Source organism: Schistocerca serialis, chromosome 2 (genome assembly GCF_023864345.2).
Source record: "Schistocerca serialis cubense isolate TAMUIC-IGC-003099 chromosome 2, iqSchSeri2.2, whole genome shotgun sequence".
NCBI lineage: Eukaryota > Metazoa > Arthropoda > Insecta > Orthoptera > Acrididae > Schistocerca > Schistocerca serialis.
In genome coordinates this window covers 450,768,620-450,789,257 of record NC_064639.1, presented here as the reverse complement: position 1 = coordinate 450,789,257, position 20,638 = coordinate 450,768,620, and the positions used below count along the sequence as shown (strand labels likewise).

General features: G+C 38.7%; 2 protein-coding genes across 3 annotated transcripts in view; both read left to right on the top strand.

Annotated features, from left to right (window-relative positions):
- Positions 1 to 8,535, top strand: part of LOC126456072 (uncharacterized) — a 103,973-nt gene extending 95,438 nt beyond the window's left edge. The window contains exons 3-4 of the mRNA XM_050091827.1: positions 6,297 to 6,425; positions 8,524 to 8,535. Of these exons, the coding sequence (XP_049947784.1) occupies positions 6,297 to 6,425; positions 8,524 to 8,535 (141 nt within the window). The remainder of the gene's footprint in view (positions 1 to 6,296; positions 6,426 to 8,523) is intronic.
- A 6,812-nt stretch (positions 8,536 to 15,347) lies between these two features.
- Positions 15,348 to 20,638, top strand: part of LOC126457328 (obscurin) — a 684,258-nt gene continuing 678,967 nt past the window's right edge. The window contains exon 1 of one of the 2 annotated variants that reach the window (XM_050093526.1): positions 15,348 to 15,486. In XM_050093526.1, the coding sequence (XP_049949483.1) occupies positions 15,389 to 15,486 (98 nt within the window). In that variant the 5' untranslated portion in view covers positions 15,348 to 15,388. The remainder of the gene's footprint in view (positions 15,487 to 20,638) is intronic. The other variant, XM_050093528.1, reaches the window with a different exon arrangement.

Genomic DNA, 20,638 nt, shown 5'->3' with positions numbered 1-20,638 from the left:
ATTTGGTCTGGACAGTGATTCTCGATGGATTCGCATGTGGATGGAACGTGAAACACGATTTCGGAACCCAATTGTGGAAAGAGACCTATATCGAGGAGAATTTCTGGCGGTGTCGGGAAGGATGAAACTGTACGGTTAATTCTACAAGGTTTAACTGCTGTCAGGTATCGTGACGGCATCTTTTGACCTCGTGTGCTGTTGTTCAAAAATGTTCAAATGTGTGTGAAATATTATGGGACTTAACTGCTAAGGTAATCAGTCCCTAAGCTTACACACTACTTAACCTAAATTATCCTAAGGACAAACACACACACCCATGCCCGAGGGAGGACTCGAACCTCCGCCGGGACCAGCCACACAGTCCATGACTGCAGCACCGTAAACCGATCGGCTAACCCCGTGCGTGCTGTTGTTGCGAGGTGCTGTGGGTCTAGACGACGTATTACCTGAAACTTCTTAATAAAGATTTTTTTACTTAAACTGAAATAACTGGGAAATGAAACTGCTTTATTTACTTTTCTGCTTATATTGCTGAGTGAAATTGAATGCAAGTGTCATTTTGCTAGTCTTAATCATTTCAACACTAACCTATAGAATCAGCCCACACAAACACAACTCAAAGTTCTCCTATTAATTAATTACTCACAATATTCAAGGATAACGCGTTCTGCCTGCTTTAAAATTAACTCAAAAGAATGGTCCTGAATTAGAAGAAATCCTGACAATAACATACACATTTCATAAGTCATTTGCCCCACAAAAATCTTCATTACACGAATTACTGCAATGCAGCAAGCGCCAATACTGCCAGCTAAATAAAAGATTCTAACTACTGAAGGCTCTAACTACTGATAGGTATGTGGTTCGCAAAGGAAAGATTTTGTTACAGAGCCAACAATGTATTTACCTTAATAATGTGACAACCAGTTCAAAAAAATATATAATCGTCCGTGATATCCAGTTTCAAAAATGATGTAATCGTTAATAATATTCAATCTCCAAGTCGGACACGTCCAGATCATCCGCTTTCGCTAACTCTTCAAACCTCTAACCTCCAACAATGCTAACTACTCACTTCCAACATCCATCTGCCATCACCGCTGACTGTTAACTTCCAATTGTTAGTCCGACCCGCCACAGAGTCTCTTACAGAGTGCATAAAGCGCTGTCAGAGTTATTAATGCAGAGCGCTACATAGCGCTGCCAACATACAAACACATAAACCGCCTACCTACATACTGGACGATAATGCTCGACCTCATAGAACACGCGTAGTTGATGTTTTCTTGAAACGGAAGATATTGCATGCGTGGCGTGACCTACTCGCTCTGCTAATTTGAATCCCATAGAGCCCGTCTGGGATGCACTAGGGACACGCGTCGCATCACGTCAGCATCCACCAGCCACTCTCCAGGCCTTGCGAGAAGCGCTGCTGAATGAATGGGCGTTATGGCCCCAACATGAGATTGATGGCATCATTCACAACATGCCCTGTCGTTTGTAAGGCCTGTATTGCTGCCAGGGGTCGTCACACCTCATACTTAGCGTATTAACCAGCTGTCGGAAAGTGTGTGTAAATCCGTTAAGTTGGAAAAAAAGAAGAACATTTTTGTCTAACGATATGCATGTTGCAGTTGTTAACGTTCTGTATTCTTTATAGTGTTTCTACTTTACTATCACCTGTTTATATTGTTCTGTGGCAAAATAAACTCAGCCTTGCAAAGTTTCGGTTTGTTGATTTAATTTTGGACACCATTGTATGTCCCATCAGTAGTACCAAAAAAATGTTCAAATGTGTGTGAAATCTTATGGGAGTTAACTGCTAAGGTCATCAGTCCCTATGCTTACACACTACGTAACCTAAGTTATCCTAAGGACAAACACACACACCCATGCCCGAGGGAGGACTCGAACCTCGGCCGGGACCAGCCGCACAGTCTATGACTGCAGCGCCTAAGACCGCTCGGCTAATCCCGCGCGGCATCAGTAGTACCGTTGTTGCGACACGACTACACGTCTAGCTTACACATCAAATACTTCTGGACGCATATCTACAAACGTTTCTCGTTTTTCTCGATGTAATTAACCTGCCCTCAAAGTTTGTGTGTGTGTATTTACGACTCACTCTTTAGAGTTGCTAATTTATTCTAAAGAGAATTTATTAGTGATTGAGCAATAAAAAAGGAACCACTCTTTCGTAATTACTGAAAACGAAAATGGTGTCAGCACAAAATATGACAGCCCTCTCCCAAGATCAGCACTGCAGTCGTGTTTTAACCGGAGGCGGTTTATCCATGTAGCACACGCTGCGGGCCATTCGCTGTCAGGGGCGTCGCATCACTATGTCCAATTTTTTCGGGGGAAAATTAACCGCAGTTTTGAACTGAAAGTGTTAACGCTGTTTACGATTGTGAGCGAAAGATAGGCAGCTTTTTAAAGCACTGGAACAGTAACATAATGGTAGAATTAGCGTATATTTTCGAATGTTGGAAGAATACATTCGACATGGCCCTATTTTATTTAACATTTTACGTATTACAAATTGGCACAAGAATTTGAATTACATATTCTGTTCCGCACTTGTCTACTGTGCATTACTACGACCTTGCACCTGAATATTGTCGACAGAGGTTATTTGCTTTACATTTTTCTCAAGGCTCGCCTACAAATCAATTGTTAATGTACTCTTGCACCAAACGACGTGCGCCGCTCTGCGAAACAGTCGAACAACCAGAATAAGATCAAAGTCTGACAGCTATTCGTTTTAGTTAACGTTAGTGACAATTTATCCCAATTTGAACTGTTCTGCGATTTATTTTTAATGTTCCTTACAGTAAATTTTATTTGAGGTACACTGTGTGTGTGTAGTATTTTTGTCTACGATGTTTCATCAAATTTCTGTTTTCCCGCGTGTTTTAATGTTTAACCCATCCCGATACACCACTTTGCTCGTTCTCTCCAACTGAATGGCTGGTTGATTGAGGGGAAGGGACTAAACAGCGATGCCATCGGTCCCATCAATTAGGGAAGGATGGGGAAGGAAGTCGGTCGTGCTCTTTCACAGTAACCATCCTGACATTTGCCTGAAGCGATTTAGCTAAATCACGGAAAATCTAAATCAAGAAATTTGAACCGTCGTCTTGCCGAATGTGAATCCAGTGTGCTAACCACTGTGCCACCTCGCCTGGTAATGTCGCAGCTCCCATTGGTAAGCGCAACTTTGTTCAGACTTTGCTAACTGGCGTGTTGTGATTTTTTACCTGTGCTATTGTTCTAGTCGTGAAATTTTGTTCTATCAGAGATGTAAACTATATAAGATTATAATCCGCTTGGAAACATGTCTACACATGTCAATGCCTACAACGGCGGGCAACTATCAGTTTTGTTTGACAGTAGACAGGGTGCAAACCGCAAGTAATCGTTACTGAGTGACAAATAAAATGCGCGACTTGAAATACGAATTTGTTTCTTGCTAATTCGCATTTGGTCTTTCGCGCACACATTTCATACCTAAATCGGTTCGAATTAGTAGTTTTCGTATAACACCACATCGTCTCAGCGGGACGAGTAGGTGATAAAGTGTGATGGCACAAAGCACGCTGTTCTTGCCCGACTCTGGCCACGCTGGTAGCGACACGGAGTAACGAATACGAGGGACGTTTGAAAAGTCTGTACAAAAATAAAAACTACTTACGTGTTTGGGGTAAACCTTTTTTATTGTTCGACATAGTCTCCTTTTAGACTTATACACTTCGTCAATGCTGTTGTAATTTGGCGATCCCTTCCGAATAATAGGAATTGCAATCACCTCCTCTTTTGAATAAAATCTTTGTCCCACCAGACATTTCTTCAAATTGGGGAACAAATATTAGTCCACGGGAGCCAAGTCTGGAGAGTAGGGAGGGGGGAGGGAGAGATGTGAAATGAGTTGGAATCCTATTTCCACTAATTTTGCGACCACAACTACTGAGGTGTGTGCTGGTGCATTATCGTGATGGAAAAGGATTTTTTTGCGGTCCAATCGCCAGCGTTTTTCTTGCAGCTCGGTTTTCAAACGGTCCAATAACGATGAACAATATCCACCTGTAATAATTTTAGCCTTTTCCAGATAGTCGATGAGGATTATCCCTTGCGAATCCCAAAAGACATTCGCCATAACTTTCAGGTCGAAGGAATAGTCTTCTTCTTGTTTCGTAGAGATTCTCCTTTGGTAACCCATTGTTTAGATTGTTGTTTGGTCTCAGGAGTATAGTAATGTATCCATGTTTCATCCACAGTGACGAAACGACACTTAAAGTCCTGCGGATTCTTCCTGAACAGCTGCAAACCATCCTTGCAACACTTCACACGATTTCGTTTTTGGCCAATCGCGAGCAATCGCGGAAACCATCTTGCGCATAGCTTTCTCGTGTCCAAATGTTTATGCAAAATATTATGTACCTGTCCATTCGAGATGTCCACAGCACTAGCAATCTCATACACCTTAACTCTTCTGTCATACATCACCATAACATGGATTTTATCAATGATTTCTGGAGTCGTAACCTCCACAGGGCGTCCAGAACTTTCAGCATCACTTGTGCACATATGGCCACTCCAAAAATTTTGAAACCATTTGTAAAGTGTTCTAATCGAAGGTGCAGAGTCACCGTAATGTTCATCAAGCTTCTCTTTAGTGTCCTGAGGCATTTTGCCTTTCATAAAGTAATGTTTAATCACCACACGAAATTCTTTTTCGTCCATTTGTTGACAATCACTCGACTTCCTTGACTCACACGAATGCCAAACACAGAGAAATAGACCAATATGGCTGAAACTTGGTGTGCGTTATTTCCAAAGATGCTACTAACTAAACATGAGCTCGATACGCGCCGGTGGTGCCATCTCTCGGACTTTGCACGGACTTTTCAAACGCCCCTCGTACTTATCCCACTTTATTACACTTTACTCCCGTAAATTCGCTCCGACGATGCACGCATCTGGCGAAATACCGGTTAAAGTGCGTATATCATACAGCAAAAAATTGTCCCTAACTTCCAATCTTATTTCTTTTCTGCCACTTGCAAATTGTTGCAACAGTGTTTATACAGTAGTGGTAATATGATTTTTTTAAAGTCAGAGGTCTTAATGTACCTGTTTGATTCAACAATTAACATATGCAGCATATAAAGAAGGAGATGTTTTGGATGAAAGTAATGGGCATTTACGCAACGGAAATCGTCGTTAAATTTGGCTCTGTCATTGATGCTTCTCCTCAATGTAGGAATTCGCAGGAGAGTATTTATTTAAGAAGGAAAAAAGTCAGTACGTAGATTTGAACTATGAAATCATATCTGGCATGTGCATTGCCAGTTCTTATTAATGAAAGTAACAAGCAAGAAATACTTTGTAACGGGTAGATGGCTCGATATTACGAAATACATAGAGTTTACATTGGAGTCATTAGTTTTGAGGGCCTAGTTGACGATAATTCGAGCGATGGTATAAATATGGGTCAGTTAGTTAGTTACATTTTGCATAGATCATTTGATCAAATGGTTCACATGGCTCTGAGCACTATGGGACTTAACTTCTAAGGTCATCAGTCCCCTAGAACTTAGAACTACTTAAACCTAACTAACCTAAGGACATCACACACATCCATGCCCGAGGCAGGATTCGAAACTGCGACCGTAGCGGTCGTGCGGTTCCAGACTGTAGCGCCTATAGCCGCTCGGCCACCTCGGACGGCCGGATCATACGAAATTATGAGGAACGAGTCAGTTTGCAGGATATGTATACATGATTAGTTTTATCATTAATGAACACATTATTATTTTTAGTCCTGTTCATGCAACTACACTTTATATATTTAGTGCTTACGTTATTCTTCCCGTGTAGTGGAAACAAGAGCAAGAGCGCTCTGTTAATTTTCAGGCTGTGTATACAATGAAACGAAGTAGGTCAAAACATTTTATTTCAGATGTGTGATGGACAGACTTACTGCTCATAGACGGTGTTTTTTTCCTAGCTATATGCATAAAGGTAAATAGAATCAACTGAGACGTATAGTTTTAATGTACTGAGTAATATTGATTGTGTTGTACTGATAATGTATAAAAATTCAAGATTCATAGCATTTGTTAGAGCTTAAATTAGTGAAAGAATTTCAGTCTTTATCTTAACCTATTATATGGACGCAAAACAATACATTCCAAACAAATTTTGAGGAAACATATCTGAATAAAGCTGTACTGTTGGTCAGTGCTGCGGGCCGAGAACGGCCCCGGTAATAACTATTTGTGCGCGTTGTGCAGGTGGCTCGTGCGACGATGCGACGACCCTTCGACGCAGGGCTGGGTGGCCGCCAAGTTCCTGGTGCGCGCCACGGACGACGTCGGCCCAGAGAGCCAGCTGCGCGCCGAGGTCGCCTGCCGGAGGAGGGAGTGAGTAGGCGGGCTTGCAGGTGGAAGGCCACTAGCCGTCTTAAGACCACGATTATCGCCATTTCCCCCTTATGTCACTACAAACCTTTTCTGATAATATGAGTTGTTCTGTGATGCTTTAATAGAGTCACACAGTTTTCATATTTACAAATTTGGAAAAAAAAAGGAATTAATAATTGCAACTTTTTAAACCTCAGTTCAGTACAATTAGGTATTTTTGTTCATCATATTCACACCGCTGCATACGAATCTCTGATACGAGGCGTGTTTTTTTAAGAAGTACCGTTTTGAAATTTAAAAAAGACTTGCTAAGATATCTCAATAATTGTATTTTTACATGAAAGCCTGTACCTTAATCTACGCACTGACGCCATTACAGTCTGATTCTTCCTTGTTTACGTTGTGTACTGAGTGTTTAAGATGCCTCCGGTAATCGTGAGTCCCACCGACTGTGAAGTACGGGCTGTTATAAGATTTCTTAGTGCTAAAGGCCTAAAAGCGATAGATATTCATCGTTAGATCTGTGCAGTTTACGGAGAAAACGTTATGAGTGATGGAATGGTAAGAAAGTGGGTGAGAGCATTTAAAGATGGCCGCACAAATGTGCATGGTGAACAACGGAGTGGGCGTCCTTCTGGCGTTAATGAAAGTTTGGTGCGGGAAGTGGACGACAATAAGGTGAGAGAAAACAGACGCTTTACGATTTCCTCCTTGCGGGATGACTTTCCTAATGTTTCTCGTAGCGTTTTGTATGGCATTGTGACCGAGCACTTGAATTACGGAAAATTGTGCGCACGTTGGGTACCGAAAATGTTGACGGATGTGCACAAAACCAAACGTTTACACAGTGCATTGACTTTCCTTGAGCGGTACCACAACGTCGGTGATGATTTCTTAAGCCAAATTGTTACGGGCGATTGAAACATGGATGGCCTACGTCACACCAGAATCAAAGCAACAGTCCGTGGAAGTTGAGCAAGGGCATCGTTTTGCTGCAAGACAATGCCCGTCCGCATGTGACGAATCAGACCAAAGATATCATCGAATCTTTTCGATGGGAAACTCTAGATCATCCTCCGTATAGCCCAGATCTTGCGCCCAGTGACTACCATCTGTTCCTGCCCTTGAAGAAACACCTGGGCGGTCAGCGTCTTCAAGACGATGACGAAGTCAAAACAGTGGTGATGCAGTGGTTAACAAGTCAGGCGGCAGACTTCTATGGGGAGGGTATTCAAAAACTGGTACAATGTTATGACAAGTGCCTCAGTATTGACGGAAATTATGTAGAAAAGTAGATTAAGGTACAGGTTTTCACATAAAAATAAAATTATTGAGATATCTTACCACGTCTTGTTTTAAAATTTCAGAACGGTACTTACTTAAAAAAACACGCCTAGCATATGTTCATCTTGGAAAAATGATGGTAAAGTGAAAAGTTAATAATAATTTGAGATGTATAAGAAACTATCAGCCACGATTGCGATAATGAAACCAACCCTTACCTAGGTTTCAGCCCAAATAATTGAGCCTTCTTCAGATGCACCTGAATCTATAATTTGTCTAAGAGGACATGGTCTAGAAATAAAACTAAAACGGCCTGAATAGGGGTAGTCACATTTTTAAAATGCGGTGCATAAGTACTAAGTCAACACCAAGACTTGACTTGAACCCGGCGTGCGCCTCGTCTCCATGGACGCCGTGAGGTGGGCCTCGGGAGCTCACGTGATACTAAATAGGACTAGATAACGCGCTGCAAATCACCATGGCGGGGAACATTGCGCATGTCTAACTGAGACCATGACTGTCAAAGATAAAAGACCAACGCAGTTATATCATATAACAAATAACTTATAGAAAGGTTGAAAATCTTAAACATAAAGCCTCTGCACCAAGTTATGGCTAAAATGTAACAAACTTTGCATGGATTTATGTAACTTCGAACACATTACCCCGATTTACACTATTAGAATATATCGGCCCTTTCACAACGAATGCTGCATAACACACCCATCGTTATTAATGAAAGATGACATAGAACATAAAACAGCGAAACTGTAGTATGTAAACGTCATAATAATCTCGGTGAACCTGTACACAGATGGTCGAGTAGGTGTTTTTATCAGTTGATGTAGATATACTTCTTATTGATGACACGCACTTAATGAAGAATATTATCAAGATTAATTTTTTATCTTATTACTAAAACTAACGCGTGAGTGAACGAACAACGCCACTTCATCGCCATGTAATAGCAAATGACCAGCATAGGTCAAATTATGTTTTACGTGTAAAAAATATGGTGATTGCTTAAACGGACGTGCAACGCCCTTTCATCGCGCTTATACTTTATCGACCGACAGAGGTCAATTTCACTACGCGCTACAAAAGAGAATTATCGCCTCTTATGTTAAAGGCTATTGTTAAATAGATATGATAAAACATGCTTGACCCGAAGAGACACATAGGAAAATTTTATGGACACTTGACATGGGAATACAGCATGTTCTTCACAGGGAAGAAGGAACGTTTTATCATATGCGGGAGACCCGCACCGTCATACTATGCGAGGCCCGAGCGGAGGTGGTTTGCCATTGCCTTCCTCCGACCGTAGTGAGGATGAATGATGATGGTGAAGACGACACAAGACCCAGTCATCTAGAGGCAGGGAAAATCCCTGACCACGCCGGTAATCGAACCTGGAAGCGAGAACGCTATCGCAAGATCACCAGCTGGTAAACAAAGACAGTCACAGTTACAACTCAATAAACAGAACTTGACAATGAAGAAGATGGCGAAAAATGAAACCTTGCCGCTGGCGAACTGTAAATAAAAACAGACACTGTAAAAACACAATACAGCAGGAAAAGCCATAATAATAATAACAATAATAAAACATTGATGATGCTGCAACTGCAGTGAAACGTGTCTGGGACGAAAAACAAAATTGTGTTGTGCTAAAGGCGGACCCCATCCAAAAACATATGTTAAAGTACACTTACTTGCATATTCTTGGCCTCATTCATTGTAATGTTAAGAATCTAGCATGTGCTTTATAATTAATGGTAGCTAGTCTTCAAACTGTCTTTAGAGGGCACGTTTATACTGCAGCCTCGCTGGTTCACATCGGCAGCATACACAGACCACAGGCCGCTGACCAGCCACGGAGACGCAAAGAACCTGCAGCTTCATCACTGGAGTAGCGTGCGCGCCGCTATTGTGAATGGAATCACTCATGCACACATGTTGAGAATGAGGCACGCACCTGTATGAGTGCCTTTCTTGCTTGGAGTGCAAGCACAGGCACATAGCGACTAGACGCAGGCAGCACTGGCTAGCTGTTCCAGAAGGACACATATTCTCACTTCCCGCTGCGCTATTAATCTATTCCTACATGTACTGCATCTCCGGGAGAGGGCTTCGCTAGATTCCACACTTTTTCACCGCTACGTTCATTCGAGTGAAACCATTTGCTATACATTTACAACGTACCCTACGCACTATGTATCATTACCAAGCATAATCACTCAGCAGATCTTAATATTCTGCGATTTGTATGGCGATATAATGAAAACATTCGAGTGAACTTACTCAGAATTCACTGCGAGGTTGCCTTCACCAATTCATTGTTTCAAGTGAGGTCCTCGAGGTATTTTTTCGTTAGACACATAACCAGGTTGTCGGAATGCAGTATGATAAAGAGACACGGTTTCACGTTAAAGCCTGAAAGACGACTCGAACTTTTTGGGTCACCAAAACTCTTTACAATTCAGCATAACGAAACTGTTTCACACGCGGTGTGTATCAGCAAGATAATGTGATTCGTGATGACAAAAGAACAACAGGAAGAAAGAAATTCAATAATCAAGCTTCTCTTAAGAGATATATCCAAGAGAACTTCAGTTTTAAATGTAACAAGACGGGCAATACTGTCGTAGTGTTTCATAAATGCGTCCGTTATTCTTGAATCATCCTGTACTAGTTGTAAATAATTAAATGTTAAGAAGTGGTACGCTCGTCCATCACATAGGAAGTTGTAAATTTGTGTTACAATAAGTATCGATAATGAAAATATAATTTTTGTCCTTCCTGCAAATGCAGCGGGAGCAACTTCTGAATACAATGCTGCAGCAACCCAGGATACACCGGTACACGCAGCGCCCGCTTCCGTCACACCTCTCACTTATCCGAAAGAAACTGCAATTTTGCGATATTTTCGTTTGACTGTTATACATTCCCAATATTAACTGCCTAGCTTAGGGATACTGAATGGCTTCGTATTGTACGGTGTACACAAAAGTTGCTTATAAAGCTTTCATGTATGTACAGTGCAAGTATTATAAGCGCCAAACAAAAAGATGAATTAGATCAGCAGGGCCGGAAATAAACGTGCAAATAGCGTAATCGTACAACCTTTTCAGGGAAAACATCTCATAGCTTCAGTTCTCTCTTTTGACCTGTTTGAAGAGGACCTGACAAAATTCATGCTTATTAATAATTGTTCGCAATGTGAAATTATTGATACCAGTATCAGTATCCAGAAAGGAGTGTGTTCAGTATTAAAGGCAAATGAAGGTCAATTACCTACTGACTGGCAGTTCGTCATATTCTGGTAATATGAGTTAACGACTCGTTTGAAGTAAAAAAGGTCTTTTCTTTATTTAGCAATTACACTGACACTTCATAGAAGAAAGAGCATTTTCCATAAGGTATGAGTTTCGAGAGGAAACCAAATCATTTGAGTAATATTCGGTTGAACCAGAAAGATAACGCAATGCTTACTATTGAAACTTTCTTATATTTGTGACTGAGCATTTTTCAATTGTAAAGTTCGATAACAATGGCCAAATTCCGTACCTGGATCACTAGCACAAACAGTATTTCAGAAGAAGCCAAGCATTAACGCCAGTCATTTTTGTTTTTGATTTATTGCTTTTGTGCGATTGATATTTATTTTATAGCAATTTATAACGCCCGATATTTCATCCTCACATAGGTAGATGCTGCTCATAAAGTACAAAAAAATATTTCCAGACTTCCAGTGCTCTGTCTGCATCACTGCACGTGCGAGGCGCTTCTTATCCCATTCCTATACCAGTAGCAAAAAGAGGCAAGCGATTGGCTGCAAAGTGCCCAATTCTACAGTAAGATCGTAGTTGTCTCTGGAGATGGATTTTCAGCTCTCGTCGATTGACATTATAATTCCCACAGACTCTCTGTCGAAGGACAGAAGATGCCGTTAGGGGATCGTGTATTTGCAGTATCAATCAAGATGGCACTTAACACTTAAGCCCTCAGAAGAACGACTGTTATTTCAGAATTTTGAAAGTTACAGTTATAATACGCCGTGACCTGAATTGCGGCATCTTATTGTTGGATAGATAACAATCAGAAAAAGACAGGATAGAAGAAGATACATTTATTCATCCGTGGAACAATACAAATTGCATGGATGTTGTCAATTGTTGGTACAATATTCCTTATTAAATAAACATACATAGATTCTTACAGCTTTTACAATTCTTATAACTAGTCTTGCAATATTTATAATTACAGTATGTCATCCACTGCAACGCTTAACGCTTATACTGTAATGTTTAAAACATAGAGTACCGGTATTAAAAATATTAAGTGGCAATCTGCAATTATTTTAAACATGGTAATGATTTGCAGTTTAAAAACTTTTACTTACTAAATATGTTTTTAGCCCCTGACTAAAGGTATTGTGTTCATTTAGGCTTATAATTTCCTGTGCCAGCCTGTTGTACAGTTTTATATATTTATGGCACACTATTTCTTTTTTTTTTTGTTTTTGTTTTACTTGTTTCCCCCCCTCCCCCCATTCAGGTATGTAAGTATTGACTGGATCTAGTCTCATGGGTATATGTTGCACTGTTTGTAGTATACTGACAAAGACTTCTTTTTCTTGTGTACATTATAATCTGGAAAATGCATTCCCATGGGACAATCAGAATTTCTAGCTTTTGCATAAATCAGTACAGTGACAAAACTTTTCCCCAAAACATGATTATATCACAACAAGGCCACTATTGCACATTGGTGCAAGGATTTGCAGACCATAACATGCTGTAGATAGTCCCTTTGACAAAGCCTGTACATGTTCTGTCCATTTCAGCTGGCAGTCTACATTCAATTTCAAGAAGATGGTGTCTGTTACGCATTCTAATACCCTCAGTGTTAATTTTTAATCTAGCATTATAATGTGTTTTATCCCAATGGAAGTACATAAAGTTCGTTTTCTTTACGTTTAGGCTTACTTTGTTTTTCGATAACCAGTTGTAGGACGCCTATGTAATATATTTTGGGTCTGATTCACTAAAAATCCTTTTGAAGTATGTGAGATCTCAACTCACTGCACCCAGTTTTCTAGGTGTGACTTTAACCTTTTGTTCCTAGTAACTCTAATTTATACAATAAAATTTTGTGGTCAATGGTGTAAAATCCAAAAAAATTCCATTTACATGATCACCTTTGTTCAGTGCCTCAAGAATGGTTTTTGTAAACAGTGCCGTAGAAGATTCTGTATCTCTCCTGGGTCTGGGTTCATTGCAAAGAAGGTTAAACTTATTTAAGTACTTTGTTAATCTATTTTTCATTAGCATTTCAATAATTTTGGAAGTGGGGGACAGTAAAGAGATTGGTTTGTTGTTTTCCACATTTCTTACATCACCATTTTAAGGTATGCTCACATTAGGTATTCAGAAGAACAACCACATGCTTTAAGGACACAAACTGGTATTTCATCTAGACTGGTCAATGTTTAAATAGGCATATAACTTGTGCCTACACATACTCTCTCTCTCTCTCTCTCTCTCTCTCTCTCTCTCTCTCTCTCTCTCTCTCTCTCTCTTTCGCTGGATAGTTGAGTTTAGTGGCTGGTGTTGGTTCAGTAAGACATGGTCTGGAAATTTCTGTTGTAACTCCTTAACAATGTTGTTAAAGTAAACATTCAGGAAGTTTGCCATTCCTTTTGGATGGATTATTTGACTGTCTTTGTTTTAAAGTTATGAATTTTAGTGTTTTTGTACTATGTACTGTATGATGTCTGTTGTTTGATTATATTCCAGGCTGCTTTGCTTTCGTTTTCTCCTTTCAGTAGTATTTTATGGGTTGTAAGGTTTTAGCTGCTAGCAGTACTTCCTGTAAATTCTTTAACAGTTTTTATAAAATTACAAAAAGAATGTGTCAGCCTATTTTTGGTGGAATTGAGACGCCTAAGAGTTTTAGAGGATTTTTTAATCTCTGAAAGAATGCATTGTTTTGCCAAATGATTCTTCAAATTAATTCCTGCCATGAGAAGACCCTTTTGTAAATATTTAATTTAGAGGCTTTTCTACACAAATATTTACTTTTAATATCTGAGATAGATGAATGGATAGGCCGAGATTTTTAGCCTTCATACAACATTTTTTCCTCTCTATATTTGTTGATACAAGGTCTATCAGTGTTGAAGACTGATTACTCCACTAGGACAACTTAAGAAGTGCATACACACCATAATTGTACAAAATATTTAAGTAGGCATTGCTGACTTCACTGTATTGATATTTGAATCCCCACAAGATGATTGTTTTTGAAAAGAATACCTTATCTAAAGTCTGATTTAGACTTGAGAAAAAAATGTCCATATCAGGTCTGGAGAACCAGTACACAAAGACTCCATTTAACTTTTTAGCCTATGAGCTATGTTCTCCTGTATCTCGGTGGTGAATTGCTAGTCTACAAATCCAAAGACCTTGAGTTTGATCCCCAGACAATCCTAGGATTTTGGTATGTCATCCATCACTTCTTTCATCTTTGGCAATGTTCGTTGATGTGAAAAATTCCAACTTGCACCATGGTATGGAGTCCACATTCAACTGTAGGTCCCCTATAACTGGCTAGGTAAGGAAGTCCAAAAGTCAGAGGAAGGCAACAGCTTACCACTCCAACAGGACCATGTTTAGTAAAGCACTGTGGTGTCCAAAACAATCTTCAGATTGACGACTGCTTTGCTTATTTACTTTCTCTTACTTTAGCAGCTAATAGTTCAAAATATTTATCTACACTTAATGTAATGAGGCCATTTCTGACTTCAAATGATACCACTTTTTACATAAATACATGAACCCTCAGCTTTCATGGAGTGTCTACTGCAGAAACAAACAAGTTCATATGAGGTTAAAGCTATATACAAAATTTCATTCCTTTCACACAAGTATTCAGTAAGAAGTACAGTTGAACTGTCTAGTGCCTGCATGTCTACTTCTAGTTGCTGAACTATGTTTTTATAGATTGCATGTTTTGGTGGAACTCTGTTAAACATTTAGTTGCCTGTATCATGATGGCCTCCTCCTCTTTGTGCTTGAGATTAAAAACTGCTTCACATGGGATGGAGTCACTGTTTTTCTGTCCTTTTTTTGCTACACATTTCACCTTATGTTGTTTTCTCATCTTCTGGCGATACCTCAACTTCTATTGCTTCCACTGATTGACTTGACAAGTTGTCTATACACAGCCATGGTAATTTGTAATTTCTTTGACTTTGCCATTTGCCATATAAGTGTGCAAGATTTGTACTGGGTAATTGAATTGATAGTGTGAATAATGACCTAAAAAAAGTAAACTAAGAGCATGAACAAGTGTTATATTCTTTTTTTTGTTATACAATTAATGTGCAACAATGATGTTGGGTTTGTTTTAGAAGGACAAGTAATAGAAAGGAAATTTTAATCACATTAGTAATGCTGAAATAATAAAACAGTTTTATAAAATTGTCCATGAATAACTCATCTTAGTTTGGTTTTTGCATTTGTAGCAGCCTTGCATTTCTTAGAGTCTAGGAAAGGTTTGTACAAACAACTCATATAAACAATTCTACATTTCCTTTCAGGGCAGTTGTTCGAGAGTTGGTGGAGACAGAAGAGGAATTTGGCCGAGACCTAAGACAAGTAGTGGAACGATACATGCAACCACTCGACAACCCTGCTGTGCCACGAGTTGTGCGGGATAACAAAGATGTCCTCTTCAGCAACCTTAAGCAAATTGCTGATTTCCACAACACGTAAGTTGTGCATTTAATTTTTCAATCTTCCAGTGTCCAGCTGCATTAATGTTTAGTGTGAATACAGCTTGTGTGAGAGCCCTAAATGCTCATATTAACACTCCAGCTTTTCCTTAAAGATTAATTTTCCTTGGTATGTGGTTATTTGGCAACACAGTACACCAGATTGACTTTGTACGTCCTTTATGAAGTCCTCTGTGACACACACAGACTTCAAAAGCATTGGAGCCTGTATTGTTGGTTTTGGCATTGGCCATGGCCATATAGTAGGAACCGTCCCAGCATGTGCCTGAAATAATTCAGATTAACAACAGAAAACTTAAATCAGGATGCCTGGGTGAAGATTGGAGCCTCCACCTTCCCTAATACAAGGCCACTCTGTTTAAAACAGCACTACCTCATTCGATTTACCTCTAGTGTACAACACTGTTTTACGTATAAGTTTTTTAATAATGAGAAAGGCCACTGCTGAACTATTATTTCATATCTCACTCCTTGTTACTGTAGACATGCATTATACACACATTGTTTCATGACACTACAACACCATCAGCTGATGTCAGGAACATGTCGTGCACTGTAACTTCCCATTCGCTAGCCTGAGTCAGCATTCCTCTATAATGAATTAACGAATGAGGTGTTGAGCCCAGAAAGGGGATTAGGTGTTAGGGTTAATCATTGTATAGATTTAGGAGAATGTTTTTTTTTTTTTTTTTTTTTTTTCATAAAAGGGGAAAGAAGAAGAATAAATTTGATGTGCATGTGCCAGGTGGAGATTTAGATGTTTCATTATTGTTATTATTATTTGTATTACATTATTTTACCAAACCACAGTCTTTGTTGTCTAAATAACTCTTGAATTTATGTGTTAAGAGGTGCTTTTTAACTAAGTTTATTTTTGCAAGTTCTTTAATCTCCACTGGTAATTTACTGTACAGTTTTATTCCTTGATAGAAAATGCTCTTTTGAGTCTTATGTTTATTTGTTCTTGGTAAATGTAAATCCAGTTTAGATCTTGTACCATAGTAATGGATATTGCTGTCTCTACAGTAATTATCAGTGTCGTCTTTGACGTGTAAAACTAATTGGTAGTTGTATTCACACTGTGCAGTTAACATCCCCAGTGCTTGAACAGTTCTTTATAAAGAGCTTGGGTACTATTTTTGGTTATTATTATTGTGGTCCTTTTCTGTATTTTGAAAACTGGGTTCATATTTTGTGCACATGTTCCCCAGAAAATAACGTCATAGCTAAAAAATGAGTGTATATATGAATAGTACGTAACTAAAAAGAGACTGGTTGTTGACACACTGATGATAGGATGCAAAGGGGATAACATGCTGATGACAATATGTTTGCAAGTGTCTTTCTGTATTCACACCATTTCAACTGAGAAACAATATTCATTCATAGAACTTTTGCATTTGTTACAACGTCTGTAAATATAACAGCATCATTTTCCCTCTTCAAACTGAAATACAGGGAATTTGTTTTTGTTTTTTTTATGTTGCGTGGTGACTTTATTGCTTATTGACCAATTATAAACTTCCCTGATGGTTTCATTTTCTTTCTCTGCAACGAGTTCTCTTGTTTTCTAAGTTACTATAACATTGCTGTCATCACTGAAAACAATTTGTTCCCCGTTGCTAACACTACTGGGGAAGTCATTGAGAATATTAGAAATGGCGTTGGTCCTAATATGCTATCTTGATGAACTTCTATGTTAATGCATTTTGCTTCTGGTACGTGTTTTAGTAAAAGTTTAGATGTCTTTCAAGTGTGTGTTGTCTCTACTCTTTGTACCTTATCTGCTAGGTATGATAGGAATCAGTTATTAGCTACTCCTCTTATTGCTAATGCTTCTTGCTTATTTAGTAGAATCTTATGGTTAGTGATAGCTGTAGAAAGATCTACAAATATGTCTGTGATACACTCATCATTGTCAATGGCATCAAGTATCACTTTTGTGAATTCTGCTGTGGCTGATTCCTACTTCTGCCACTTTGGAAACCAAACTGTGATTCACTTAAAAGGTTGTATTTAATCAAGTAATTTACTGATCTGTCTTTCATAATTGATTGTATTATTTTTGAGAATGGTGTCAGCAGGAAAATGGGTCAGTAATTTTCTGTCCTCTGCATTACCTTTCTTTAGCAGTTGCCTGTTCTAAATACCCTAGAAATTTCCCCAATGTGAATGTTTTGTTTATTATTTCAAATTATCAAAAGTTAGCTGAAATTATTTCCAGAAATTTACTCTATTTCATTTACATATTCAGACTGTTTGAATCAGCATATTGTGTTTGTATGTTAAAAATAGTTGCACTATGCAGCAAATCCCTATGTTTTGCTGTGATTTTATTACTTACAGTGCTCCTATTTCACAAATGTGTTACCGTGTTGCAGTGACACATCACCTGTTGTATTGAAATATGTGAATTAATTGAGGAGATTCCCAGTTGGCTTAGTTTTGTCATTATGCTGTTCCATCTTCCTAGTTTTGCTAATTGCTGCACATAGTTCTATGATGTCTTTTGTTTGAAGATGAGTGTGCATTTGTTTCAGTGAATGTGTGGGTGATGTCAGTTTTTGTGTGGATCATAAATACCTACCTCATTGCTCATGGAAGGTCAGCAGCAATATGGAATGCTTGTCACTTGTGGAACAAGCAGTACACTGTTTGCGTGGCATGCAGTCAAGATTTACTGCAGTATTTAATGAAGGAAGGAAGATTGCGTTGAATGTCCCACTGACATCGAGGTCATTAAAGCTGGAGCAAAAGCTTGGATCATGTCAAGGATGGAGAAGGAAACTGACCATGGCCTTTCAAAGGAACCATGTCGGCATTAGCATGGAGCAATTTAGGGAAATCACGGAAAACCTAAATGTGGATCGACGGACGCAGGTTTGAACCACCGTCCTCCAAAATGAGAGTCCAGTGCGCTATCTACTGCGTCACCTTGCTTGGTGCAAGATGTAAACTGAATGCTAATATGCCTCACCACTGAGGCTGGTTGTAGAATTACTTTTAAAAGAATGTGCCCTCATACCAAACAGCGCCTAAAACTTCCAGGTATGTGGGATCTTGCTGTACCATACGGCTTCCATCAATATCAAAGCAAGGATCACAAAAAGTGTGTAGAAATGTAATAAGAGATGTCATCTATGATTTAGGCTCTTCAGAGAATGAGCATGGAAAAGATTGTGCAATAATAGTAGTGGGTGCAGGCATCAGTTAGCATTCTGTTGAGGATGTGATTGTGATTTTTATTCATCAAGTAAATTACCTTTCATACAGCTATGTACTTGTAACAGAGGACATGTCATTATGCATATACGTATAAAAGCAGACAAAGTGAGTACATGTAACAGGTCGCACAGTATATAAGTATTGCTACATAACACACAATGATGTGCAATTCATAATGATTTATAATACCAGAGTTTAAAAAAATACAATTTTGTGTTGTATGATGATAAATAAGTGGTTCTAATTCTATGTTACTTTCTAAATCTAATTCTTAAGGTCAGTTTCTCTTAACATGATACATAAATTTTGTCACCAACAGCGTGAACTTTTGCACACTGTTTACTCATATTCTCAGCCACACTATATTCTTCTTCTGTTGGAAATATTTTTAAGGTTGCAGGGAGCATCTCAGTTTTGAAGTTTTGTAATTCTCTTGGCAATGCATGTGTTAACATGATACCAGAATATCTAGTCGTTTTCTGAAAAATCTGTAGTCTATGTGAACAATGCACGAAAAGACAGATTGCTGCTTACTGTAAAGAAGACACATTAAGTTGCAGACAGGCACAATTAAAAAACATCACTTAGTTTTCGGTCACAACCTTCATTAGCAAAAGAGAAACACACACCATTCATACATACAAGCAAGCACACCTCATGCACAGATGGCCAACTCTAGCATCTCAGGCCGGAACACCTCGGATAAGTCAAGAAACTCCAGACACTACCATCCTGTTATCCAAGGCCTTTAGGATAAATTCTGTTTATGATTCATTTGCTGTTTCTGTTGATTTCCCTATCTGTTATCCAGGCTCTGCTGGAGGTATTACAGTGCGCTTTTTCAGGTAATCAGTTACTCTGTTGACTATGGACATTTCTATTTTTATTTATTTATTTGTTTATTTTTTGAAGAGTCTGATACTAAAGGTAATTTTAATTTATGCATAGGCACTACTTTTATTAATTCAAGTTTATCAGGAAATACTCCTTCTTGGAATGATCAGTTGACAATATCCAGTAGTGGTGTAATTATTTATGCTGCCACCTGCTTGATTTGGTAGTTTCACATTTCATCATGTCTAGCAGACTTCTTTGCCTTTAGCTTTTTTATAACTCTTGTCTCTTCCTCCTCAGATGATGATTTCAGGAACATAGACCATTTGCTACAATAGTATTGGGCATGTCAGATAAATTACAGAAATAATATAAAGGAAACAAATATAAATAAAGCAAAAATAAAGCAGGGTAGAATTAGGTGAGGATAGGGCAGAAGATCTGTTACCTTGGTCTGGTGATTTCCTTGGTCATTACAATCATGCTTTAGGTTTTCTACAGTATCTATGTAGTTATTCTTCAGGATGTTGGCTATTTCTGTTTTACCTGTCACAATTTTGTTACTCACTTTCATACTTCTTCTGTTTCATTTATTTTTTGTCTATATTTTTGTTACCTCTCCCAGAGTTAATTATATCTCATGCTGTTGTCATTTTATTGATGATTTTGAAATAATCTCATTAATTGATTTGCCATTTGCTTATCTTAACAATTGTCTGTACTACTTCTGGTGCTGTTTATAGGTCTCAGTACTTCACCTCTGTTTTATTAATCTTTGGGTAGCCTTCAGTTCTATTATTTATTTCATGATACACTGCTTGCTTTGAAGAATTTTTCTTTTCAATTTTGTATTTGGAAAAGCTTTGTTAAAGTAATATATTAATGTTTCTTGAAAAGCATTGCATTTTTCATTTGTTCTCTGGGCTTGAAGAGTGTATGGCCACTGTTCTTTTCCCAACATAACTTTAAATATGTTGGTGTTTCATTGATTTCTTCATTTTTATCTTCTGTTTTGAGTTCAGGCTTCCATATACTTCACATAGCTGCCCAAAATGATAAGAAAGTCTTG